This window comes from Macaca thibetana, chromosome 19, assembly GCF_024542745.1.
Source record: "Macaca thibetana thibetana isolate TM-01 chromosome 19, ASM2454274v1, whole genome shotgun sequence".
In the NCBI taxonomy this organism is placed as follows: Eukaryota; Metazoa; Chordata; class Mammalia; order Primates; family Cercopithecidae; genus Macaca; species Macaca thibetana.
The window spans coordinates 2,841,476-2,853,064 of NC_065596.1; the positions used below are offsets into that span (position 1 = coordinate 2,841,476).

At 43.3% G+C, this 11,589-nt stretch overlaps 1 protein-coding gene across 1 annotated transcript; it reads left to right on the forward strand.

Annotated features, from left to right (window-relative positions):
- The first annotated feature begins 6,935 nt into the window (after positions 1 to 6,935).
- Positions 6,936 to 11,222, forward strand: LOC126942381 (zinc finger protein 723-like). Its single transcript, XM_050769886.1, has 3 exons — positions 6,936 to 7,034; positions 9,979 to 10,105; positions 10,909 to 11,222. Exons 1-3 carry the CDS (start codon positions 7,032 to 7,034, stop codon positions 11,010 to 11,012), a joined length of 234 nt encoding a protein of 77 aa, XP_050625843.1. The 5' UTR covers positions 6,936 to 7,031; the 3' UTR covers positions 11,013 to 11,222.
- Positions 11,223 to 11,589: the final 367 nt, after the last annotated feature.

Here is an 11,589-nt window from a genome sequence, read left to right on the forward strand (position 1 = left end):
CTGGGTTTCACCATGTTGACCAGGCTGCTCTTGAACTCCTGACTTCAGTTAATCTGCCCACCTTGGCCTCTCAAAGTGCTAATATTACAGGAATGGGCCACTGCGCCCGGCCAGTTTCAACTCTTGGTATTATCCTCCTGATAATCAAAATAGTAGAATGTCAAATGGTCTCTCTTTAACTGGAATGACAGAAACTCAAAGACATATGTGACCATGAAGACACCATAACCTATGAATAACACTATAAGGGCAAAAACCCTAAATAGGCCGGGCGCGGTGGCTCAAGCCTGTAATCCCAGCACTTTGGGAGGCCGAGACGGGTGGATCACGAGGTCAGGAGTTCGAGACCATCCTGGCTAACACGGTGAAACCCCGTCTCTACTAAAAAATACAAAAAACTAGCCGGGCGAGGTGGTGGGCGCCTGTAGTCCCGGCTACTCGGGAGGCTGAGGCAGGAGAATGGCGTAAAAACCCGGGAGGCGGAGCTTGCAGTGAGCTGAGATCCGGCCACTGCACTCCACCCTGGGCGACATAGCGAGACTCCGTCTCAAAAAAAAAAAAAAAAAAAAAAAAACCCTAAATAATGGATATTGAGAGTGGCACTAAGGCCCTGAGTTTTGGTCACACTCTGACCTATGTAAGAACTTTACCAAAAAGGGAGAGTTTTAAAAACAAAGTTGGCCAGAACGCTGGCTCACACCTGTAATCCCAACACTTTGGGAAGCTGAGGAGGGTGGATCACGAGGTCGGGAGATGGAGACCATCCTGGCAAACGGGTGAAACCCTGTCTCTTCTAAAACTACAAAAATTAGCTCGGTGTGGTGGCAAGTGTCTGTAACCCCAGCTACTCTGGTGGCTGAGGCATGAGAATCGCTTGAACCCAGGAGGCGGAAGTTGCAGTGAGCCGAGATCATGCCACTGCACTCCAGCCTGATGACAGAGTGAGGCTCCATCTCAAAACAAAACAAAACAAAACAAAACAAAAGTTATTGGAGTCCATCATTCTAAACTGAGCTTGTGTACTAGTTCCAAACAGACCAAACCAAACCAAAGTGAGTCACTTGTGCTAAATGTGACATAATCAAACTGAAAATTTATGAAAATAGGTAGATCATAAAACAGGCCAGGTTTATATTTTTCTTCTGGCAATAGGAGATTTCAACACAAGATAGCTCCCTCTAACCTTTCAAAAAATAAATAATAGGCTGGGTGTTGTGGCTCATGCCTGTAATCCCAGCACTTTGGGAGGCTGAGGTGGGCAGATCACCTGATGTCAGGAGTTCAGGATCAGTCAGGCCAACATAGTGAAACTCTGTCTTTTCTAAAAATACAAACATTAGCCAGGGGTGGTGGTGGGCACCTGTAATTATGGTTATTTGGGAGGCTGAGGCAGGAGAATCACTTGAACCCAGGAGATGGAGGTTGCAGTGAGCTGAGATCATGCCATTGCACACCAGCCTGGGTGACAAAGCCAAACTTCATCTCAAAAAAAAATAAAAATAAAAAAAATAACCTGAAGTCCATGTTTCCACTTAAAAAACCTCACAGGATTTGACACTAAATAAGTACTTTTTTTTTTTTCTTTTTGAGACAGAGTCTTGCTCTGTCACTCAGGCTGGAGTATAGTGGCATGCTCTTGGCTCACTACAACCTCCACCTTCAGAGTTCAAGCGACTCTTCCACCTCAGCCTACCAACTAACTGGGATTACAGGCACCTGCCACCATGGTGTGTCCAGAATTTGTTCCTTCTGGTGGGTTCTTGGTCTTGCCGACTTCAAGAATGAAGCCGCAGACCCTCGTGGTGAATGTCAGAGTTCTTAAAGATGGTGTGTCCAGAGTTTGTTCCTTCTGATGTTCAGATGCGTCTGGAGTTTCTTCCTTCTTGTGGGTTCGTGGTTTTGCTTGACTTCAGGAGTGAAGTTGGAGACCTTCACAGTGAGTTTTACAGCTCTTAAAGGTAGAGTGTCTGGAGTTGTTTGTTCCTCCTGGTGGGTTCGTGGCATCACTGACTTCAGGAGTGAAGCCGCAGACCTTCACAGTGAGTGTACAGCTCATAAAGGTAGTGAGTACCCAAAAAGTGAGCAGCAGCAAGATTTATTGTGAAGAGTGAAAGAACAAAGCTTCCACAGCATGGAAGGGAACGTGAGTGGGTTGCTGCTGCTGGCTTAGGTGGCCAGCTTTTATTCCCTTATTTGGCCCCACCCACGTCCTGTTGATTGGTTCATTTTACAGAGCGCTGATTGGTCCATTTTACAGAGTGCTGATTGGTGCATTTAAAAACCTTTAGCTAAATGCAGAGCGCTGGTTGGTGTGTTTACGATCCTTTAGCTAGACAGAAAAGTTCTCCAAGTCTCCATCTGACCCACAAGCCCAGTCGGTTTCACCTCTCAACCCCCCTCTAAACAGGACACCCCAACTGCTATTGGGAATTGGGCGATGACTGCTCTAGCTACTTCCTGTTGGATAATGGCAAAGAAGGGGCCCTGCAGTTGTAGTGTTCTCCAGAGGGGAACTCTTTAGGCCAGTCAAAGGGCCAGCAGCTCGGTCCAGGGGTCCTCAGTAGAAGTTGTTAGTTGAGCTCATTTGGGTTCCATTTGTAAGACCATCTGTAGCTTGATGGCCTCAATTCTAGAGGAATCAAATTTGACAAGGAGGTTAAAAATACAGGGCCTGAAGGTGAGTAATAGCAAGATGGCTGCCACAGGATGTAGAAAGTGGAGAAGTCATGTTGCCCAACTCCAGAGGTTGGTATAAGAGTTTGAAAGGCATTGTCTGATTTCAGAAGCCTTTTCCTGTAAATACTGGTCGGGCAGCATCTTGTGCTATCCCTGACTGGTTAGTGTAAAAACAACACTCTTCCCCTAAGAAGGTGCAGAGTCCTCCTTTCTCAGCAGTGAGGAGGTCTAGGCCTCGGTAGTTTTGGAGAGTCACTGTTGCCAAAGAGTCTATTTGGGATTGTAGTTCCTATCCTTACTGGATAGATTTTGTTATTTCTTGCAAACTGAGAAATCCTTTGAGAGTGTGTGGTAGTAGGATAATACATGTTACACTGTTAACTTTTAGCAAACTTCAGTTGAAAACATTGTAAGTTTGGGATTTTAATTTTTCTTTGCTATTAATAAGACCTTGTTTGGTCCATATTAACCTAGAATTGGTATAGATGGCTCCTTCCTGATTCTGTAAGTACTTTAAGGTTTGGCTGAGGGCAAGCAACTTGCAGGTTAGAGCAGACCAATTATTAGGCAATTTTCCTAACTCTGCTTCTGTAAGAGTTTCCTTTTCACTTACTGAATATCCATTGTGTCTTTTCCCCTTAATCGCCCAAGAGGAATCATCTATCATCTTGTCCTGAAGGGAGTTCCTCCTAAGTCTGGTCAGACCTTCGTATGGTAATTAAGATTTAGATCCCCTGTTAGGAAACTTGCTGGGTTAAGGATTTTTGATAGGAAGGCTATGGGTTGTCAGTGGCCTCGGTGCTTTACACTGACAACAATGTGGTATTGGAGTGTTATAGGGTTACAGAGAAGACCTTCAATTATCAATTATAGGTTTTAAATTTACCCTGGCTTTTAAAGGAATAGGCACACTTTTTTTTTTTTTTTCACTACTTATATCTCTGTCTTTGACTTCTTCTTTGTCTGTCTCTCTCTCTCTTTCTCTCTGACTCCCTGTTTCTCTCTTCCTCTCTCTGTCTCTCTCTTCAACTCCTTGTCTCTGACTCTCCCTCTCTCTGTCTCCTTCTCTTTGTCTCTGTTTCTTCCTCTCTCTCTTTCCTTCCATCTTTGACTTTGTCTCTCTCTTTTTCTTTCTGTCTCTTCTCTTTGCTGGTTTTGGCAGGGTAAGACTGACACTTCCTTGGGTTTTTGCATTGTGTTGCAATAACTCCATGGTTTCCTTGTGATATTTAATGGGGGTTCCCCCAGAGGTTAGGAATTCCTTTTCTTTCTATACTGCAGCATGGGCATGTAGGATTAGATAAGCATACTTGCTATCTGTATATACATTTATTCTTCTTCCCTTTCCCAGTTCTAAGGCTCAGGTAAGTGCCACTAGTTCTGCTAACTGGGTGCTAGTCCCTGGGGAAGAGGCTTTTTTTTTTTTTTTTTTTTTTTTTTTGAGACGGAGTCTCGCTCTGTCGCCCAGGCTGGGGTGCAGTGGCCGGATCTCAGCTCACTGCAAGCTCCGCCTGCCAGGTTTACGCCATTCTCCTGCCTCAGCCTCTTGACTAGCTGGGACTACAGGTGCCCGCCACCTCGCCCGGCTAGTTTTTTGTATTTTTTTTTAGTAGAGACGGGGTTTCACCGTGTTAGCCAGGATGGTCTCGATCTCCTGACCTTGTGATCCGCCCATCTCTCAGCCTCCCAAAGTGCTGAGATTACAGGCTTGAGCCACCGCGCCCAGCCTCAGGCTTACTTTCAAGTACTGTCACTACGGCACCACTGCTGGCTCGGGTGGCCAGCTTTTATTCCCTTATTTGGCCCCGCCCACATCCTGCTGATTGGTCCATTTTACAGAGCACTGATTGGTCCATTTTAGAGAGTGCTGATTGGTGTGTTTAGAAACCTTTAGCTAGACACAGAGCGCTGATTGGTGTATTTACAATCCTTTAGCTAGACAGAAAAGTTCTCCAAGTCCCCACCTGACCCAGAAGCCCAGTTGGCTTCACCTTTCAATGGCCTGGCTAATTTTTATATTTTTGTAGAGACAGAGTTTCGCCATGTTGGCCAGGCTGCTATTGAATTCCTGACCTCAGGTGATTTGCCTGTCTCAACCTCCCAAAGTGCTGGGATTACAAGGGTGAGCCACCACACCCAGCCAATAAGTAAATTTTTGATGGTGATAGAGTGACATCAATATCTAAAGTTTTGATGTAGCTCTCAAAATTGAGAAGATGACCAAAAGGGAGAAATTGTTAAATTAATTATACTCTAATGCTGCCCGTTTTCACCTTTAATGTTTTTCAATAGGTTTCTTTTTCACATACTAAACTGAAATCTACCTTGATTTATAAATAGACTGCACCCATTCTTGTTCCAGCTGAAGTGTTTTGGCAAATATAAGTATGTCAGCTGTACAAATCATGTTCAAATAAGGCAAATTCTAAGCTGCAATCAATCTGGCTGTTTCTCTACCTTTCTTCCATTTCCTGTATGTCATTTTGCTTTTTCCACCATGTGGCTATGCTGGAGTATCTCTGAGCCTACTCTGGATCCACCGGCTATCTGATTTGCAAATCATTTTTTGCTCAATTTAACTGTGTTAAATTTAATTTCTCTAAAATTTTTTTATTTTACAAGTTTTCATATTATTTCTATGATGAAAAATAAATGTTTTTGGGCTTTGACTGTCTAAGCTCATCCCTCAGCTTTTCTTTTAAATTATTCTATGTCTGTTCAAAATGCTCCTGCAATTTTTCTTGGGTCTCCCTCCTTTATCCTGGCTGGAGTGTGGTGGTGTAACCAATTATCTCGCATTGCAGCCTAATCTGCTTGGCTCAAGCAATCCTCCTGCCTCAGCTACCTGAGTAGCTGGGACCACAGGTATGCAACATCATGCCTGGCTAATTTTTTAAAATTGTTTTCATGGACACAGGATCTTACTATGTTGCCCGCCTGCACCTGAACTCCTGAACTCAAGTGATTCTTTCAACTCAGCCTCCCAAAGTTCTAGGATTATAGGTGTGAGGCACCTTGTGCTTCTGCAATTTCTTGACAGGATTATTCCCAATAATAAACAGTACTACATGGGCACAAATCTAAAGAAAAACAAATCCGGCTTCTATTGTAATAGTATTATTCTCCAGTATTTCATGGGTCTGCAGAAGCCAATAGTTTGATCTATGGAGGAGTAGAGATCAACAAACTCAGTTTATCCTGAGTTTCAGCCCAGCCACTTAGTAGCTGTTGGTCTTTGGACAAATTTCTCGATGTAAGTGAGTTGTATAAACCACACATGCAAAAAAGGCAGAATAATATTCATTGCAAAAATTGTAGCAATTTTTCATCCCTTCTATATCCACGCCCATTGCCAGATGCCTTTACAGATGTTCCCATTGAGATACAGAATCTGTTTTACAAAGCCTAACCCTGGCTGACCTTATTTGCTCAAGGCAGTAGAAACCTGTGAACTGACTGTGCTAGTTTAGGGAAGGGCTCAAATGGTCTTGAACACTTCTTTTTTCTTTTTAAAGTTTGGTAATGGCCAGGCACAGTGGCTCACGCCTGTAACCCTAGCACTTTGGGAAGCTGCGGCAGGTGGATCAGCTAAGGTCAGGAGTTCAAGACCAGCCTGGCCAACATGGTGAAACCCTGTCTCTAATAAAAATACAAAAATTAGCTGGGCGTGGTGGTGGGTGCCTGTAATCCCAGCTACTCGGGAGGCTGAGACAGGAGAATCGCTTGAGCCTGGGATGGGGAGGTTGCAGTGAACCGACAGGGTGCCACTGCACTCCAGCCTGGGCAACAGAGCGAGATTCTGTGTCAAAAAAACAAAACAAAACAAACAAACACAAAAAAACTTAGGCTGCTTCCTTAAAGCGCCAGAAGTCCGGAAGAACATAAAAGCCGAAGTTTTAAATTGTTATTATGTACTTTTCCTTCGTTAATAGCCATATAGTATATTGTTTATAGATGCGTATGACCTTGTACACAAAGTTAAAGGCAAATACCTTCTGGGGTGGGCCTGGCTCACCTCTGGGAGGAAGCCCTGCCTGAAAAGGCTGCAGCCTAAGCTGTCACTCTTCCTTCATTCAGCCCAAGCTGTCACTCTTTCTTCGTTCAACCCAGCATCTGATCATATCTTCTATCACTCAGGGCCTGAGGAGGCGGGGACTTAAACGTCATCCAATCAGGGATGAATGGCTAAGAGCCGTCCAATCAGGCCCGCAGGTAGAGCGGCCAGAGCGGCTTCCGGGATTTGGCGGGGGCTTTGTCTCTTGCTGTGGCGGGAACTTCTGGTCTCTGTGGACTAGTGACCTGCAAGTGTTGGGAGATCCGCAGCTAAGACGTCAGGACCCCCTGGAAGCCTCCAAATGGTGAGAGTGCCGGTCCGACCTCCCGGGAGAGGGGAGGGGCTGGTTAGAACCGTTGGGAAGTGACTAGCGGGACTCAGGCCTCCCAGCAGTCAGCTCCACAATCTGCGCCCAGAGTTTTTGACCAGCTCAGCCTCAGTCCCCTTCAGCCATAAGATGGCGGTTGCGCGGACAGCCGGCCACTGGGGCGTCCTGTCTCTTCCTTGGGTAGTGACTGTTCCTTGGTCTCGAGCGCTCTCTGGGCAGCTCTGCACCCGCAGGGCGGCGTTTCTCCCAGATTGCGCAGGGATCACGGTGGGATCGTGAGGGGAGAAGCCTTTTAAAAATTTGTGGGAGTCGTCGCAAAAATATTGAAGAATTTAATCAAAGAGTTGTTAAAAAATTATAGAGCACCCCTATGGTTGTAGTTTGTGGTCCATTAGAGCGGCTTGAAGAAAATACTTTTATACGGTGCATGATGAAAAAAAAAACCCCAAATTCAGTAGTTAGGTACTGTTCCGTAGTGTCCTAATTTCTACCTTAGCCTACAAATTTCCTGGTTATGTAATCAGAGCTTAATTGGCTGTTTATAGTTGGATAAGCCTGAATTTCATTTTCTCTAATTTAGTAATTTATAAAAAAAATAAATAAATGCATTTGAGTTAGATATTTTAAAAAAGTAGGAATCCAGGGACTAGATTTCCACCTCATGGAATAGTTAATTCCATGTCACTTAACTATTTTCACACTCCGCAGAGGGCTGATGATGGCCTACGTATTTTTTCTTTTCTTTCCTTTTTTTCTTTTTCTTTTTCTTTCTTTTTTTTTTTTTTTTTTTTTGGGACAAAGTCTCACTCTGTCGCCCAGGCTGGAGTGCCCTGGCCCAATCTCAGCTCACTGCAACCTCTGCCTGCCGGGTTCAAGCGATTCTCCCGCCTCAGCCTCCCGAGTAGCTGGGACTACAAGCACATGCCACCATGCCTAGCTAATTTTTGTATTTTTAGTAGAGATGGGACTGTCACCATGCTGGCCAGGCTGGTCTTGAACTCTTGACCTTGTGATTCGCCCGCCTCGGCCTCCCAAAGTGCTGGGATTACGGGTGTGAGCCACTGCGTCTGGCTGTGCCCTGCACTTTTTAGGTTTTTCAAGCAGGGTCTCAATTGTACCCCCAGCCCTACTTTTCTCCAGCCTAACTCTGGCTTGAAGTAAAATACTAAATTACCAGCACCTTCTGACAATTCCAGACGCCAGCTTTTCCTCCCCAATTCGCATTCTTAACTTTGTGTGTGTGTGTGTGTGTGTGTGTGTACTTTTTTTTTTTTTTTTTTTTTTTTTGAGACAGAGTCTTGCTCTATTGCCCAGGCTGATGTGCTGTGGCTCACTGCAACCTCCGCCTTCGGGTTCAAGCGATTTTTCTTGCCTCAGCCTCCCAAGTAGCTGAGATTACAAGCATACACCACCATGCCTTGCTGATTTTTGTATTTTTAGTGGAGATGGGGTTTCTACGTGTTGGTCAGTCTGGTCTCAAACTCCCGACCTCAGGTACTCCCCCATCCTAGGTCTCCCAATGTGCTGGGATTACAGGTGTGAGCCACCACGCCCAGCCAGCCTATAATTTACTTTTTGGGAACAATACTTTTTGGGAACAATATTTCAGCAGTGATGCTGTGTTCTTCTGGGTGTATCAGCACATCATAAAAATTTGTCCTAACGCTGTTGATGTTCACTTGGATAAGAGCTCTCTGACAGATTGTTTTACTATATAGTTAATTATTTTTTCTTTGTTATTTTATTATTTTTCTTTTTTGAGGCAGGGTCTCACTTTGTCACCCAGGTTGGAATGCAGTGGTGCTATCTTGGCACACTGCAACCTCTGCCTCCTAGGTTCAAGCCATTCTCCTGCCTCAGCCTCCCAAGTTGCTGGGACTACAGACAACCACCACCATACCCAGCTATTTTTTTTTTTTTTTTGAATCTCCTCATTATTAAGTATCTTTATGTAGCTGATCTGTGTAAACTATCAAATTTAATCTGGCAGTTGCTTCTCTTTCTTTAGATTTCTTTGCATATATCTGTTCTTGGAAAATGAATACTTTCATCTTCCTTTATAGTCCAGAAAAACTGGGAAAAACACAGGTTCTTCCACATACTGGATGTTTGATGAAATATTCTTCTTAGGCCAAAATCATTGGCATTACTGGTGAGCTTGTTAGAAATTCAGAAACTCAGACTTTATTCCAGATTATCTGGAAGAAACAATCTCCATTACAAGATCTCCAGTTTATTGTACACATTAAAATTTGAGAGATAGCTTCTAACTCAACATATTTTTTTAGTCTCAAAAATACACAGAATTCATTCTCTATTATGGAAATATAGCACTCAAAAATGTATATGCCTGTGCTCATGTCCTTAATTTTATGCTTTATTATCCAGAAAATTATCATATATAAACTGATGTTGTGGATCTTATTGCACTGTTTTTTCAGAGTTAGAGAATACATCAGAGAATATTTCTGCATTGAAAATTATTTTCAGCTGGGTGTAGTGGCTCATGCCTGTAATCCCAGCACTTTGGGAGGCTGAGGCCGGTGGATCAGCTGAGGTCAGGGGTTTGAGACCAGCCTGGCCAATATGATGAAACCCAGTCTCTACTAAAAATACAAAAATTAACTGGGTGTGGTGGCAAGTGTCTATAATCCCAGCTACTTGGGAGGCTGAGGAAGGAGAATCACTTGAACCCAGGAGGCAGAGGTCTCAGTGAGCCGAAATTGCACCATTGCTTCCAGTGCAAGACTCTGCCTTAAAAAAAAAGAAAAAAGCATTATTTAATTGGATGATTTCAGTCACTCCTGTAAGTCAGAACCTGTTCTCTTAAGTCTCTCTTTTCACCTTGAGTCAAATTAAAAATTCTGCCGTTGGCCTCCTGGTAAATGTGTGTGTGTGTGTGTGTGTGTATGTTTTTCAGGGACCATTGACATTCATGGATGTGGCCATAGAATTTTCTCTGGAGGAGTGGCAATTCCTGGACACTGCACAGCAGAATTTATATAGGGATGTGATGTTAGAGAACTACAGAAACCTGATCTTCCTGGGTGAGAATAACTTCAATACACAATTCCTAAGATACTTTAAGTGTTTCTTTTTCTTTTTTTTTTTTTTGGTAAAATGTTTTTTGGTAACTGATGCTTTACATAAATGAGTTTCACATCACTGTTTTTGAAGAAAATCTTGGGAATTTGTCAGTGTAGAGAAGGATTTCTTCAAGATAAATTTCTTGAAGTTTACCTTGATCTGAACTTTCCACATTCCTGAGCAGACCTGTATTTTTTACTCTATATTAGTGATAATTTCAAAATTTAGTGACATAAAATATTGTTGCCCACACCTTAAAATATAATTGTCACCACCAGCTTTTGATTCAGTGGTACTAGGTAGTGAAAATTATTATTATTATTATTATTGTTATTATTTTGAGAAGGGGTGTTGCTGTTGCCCAGGCTGGAGTATAATGGTATGATTTTGGCTCACTGCAACCTCTGCCTTACTGGTTCAAGAGATTCTCCAGCCTCAGCCTCCTGAATAGCTGGGACTACAGGCATGTGCCACCAAGCCTAACTAATTTTTGTATTTTTAGTAGAGACGGAGTTTCACCATTTTGGGCAGGCTGGTCTTGAACTTCTGACCTCAAGTGATCCACTCTCCTCGGCCTCCCAAAGTGCTGGGATTATAGGCATAAGCCACTGTGCCTGGCCCATTTTCTAAATATTTAGAAATTATTCTTATAAATTAGAATTTTGGGGTTAATGTGCTAGAATAGGCTATTACGTTCTCTTTACTGGGGACATTATTTGAAGAATATGAGCAACATTCATGTTATTTATTTTTAATAAAACAGGTATTGCTGTCTCTAAGCCAGATTTAATCACCTGTCTGGAGCAAGGAAAAGAGCCCTGGAATATGAAGAGACATGAGATGATGGCCAAAGCCCCAGGTAGGTGAGAATGAACACAATGGACAACACAGATCAGAGGTCCAAAGATTAAGGAGAAAGCAGTCCTTGCAATAGAATTTGGGAAGCTATGTTACAAAAAAAATAGTTTCAGGAAAGCCTGAGATTTTAAAAAATTTTACTCTCACATAAGGGCGTCTTCTGTCTTATGCTTTTTAATTCTCTAAGGATTCTACTTTCCCTTTTGTGATCTTCCTTGAAGTTTACAGTGACAGCCAAAGTCATCTTCGTGGCATATAAAAGACTGCACAATCTACTTTTTAATATTTTCAGGTGAACCATAAATATCTGCATAATTTTATGAAACTGTATGTTAGGACGGGCAAATGTCTCACGCCTGTAAACCCAGCACTTTGGGAGACCAAGGTAGGTGGATCACCTGAGGTCAGGAGTTCAAGAACAGCCTGGCCAACATGGTGAAACCCCTTCTCTACTAAAAATACAAAAATTTGCTGAGTGTGGTGGCACATACCTGTAATCCCAGCTACTCGGAAGGCTGAGGCAGGAGAATCACTTGAACCAAAGAAGCAGAGGTTGCAGTGAGCCGATATCGTGCTATCACACTTC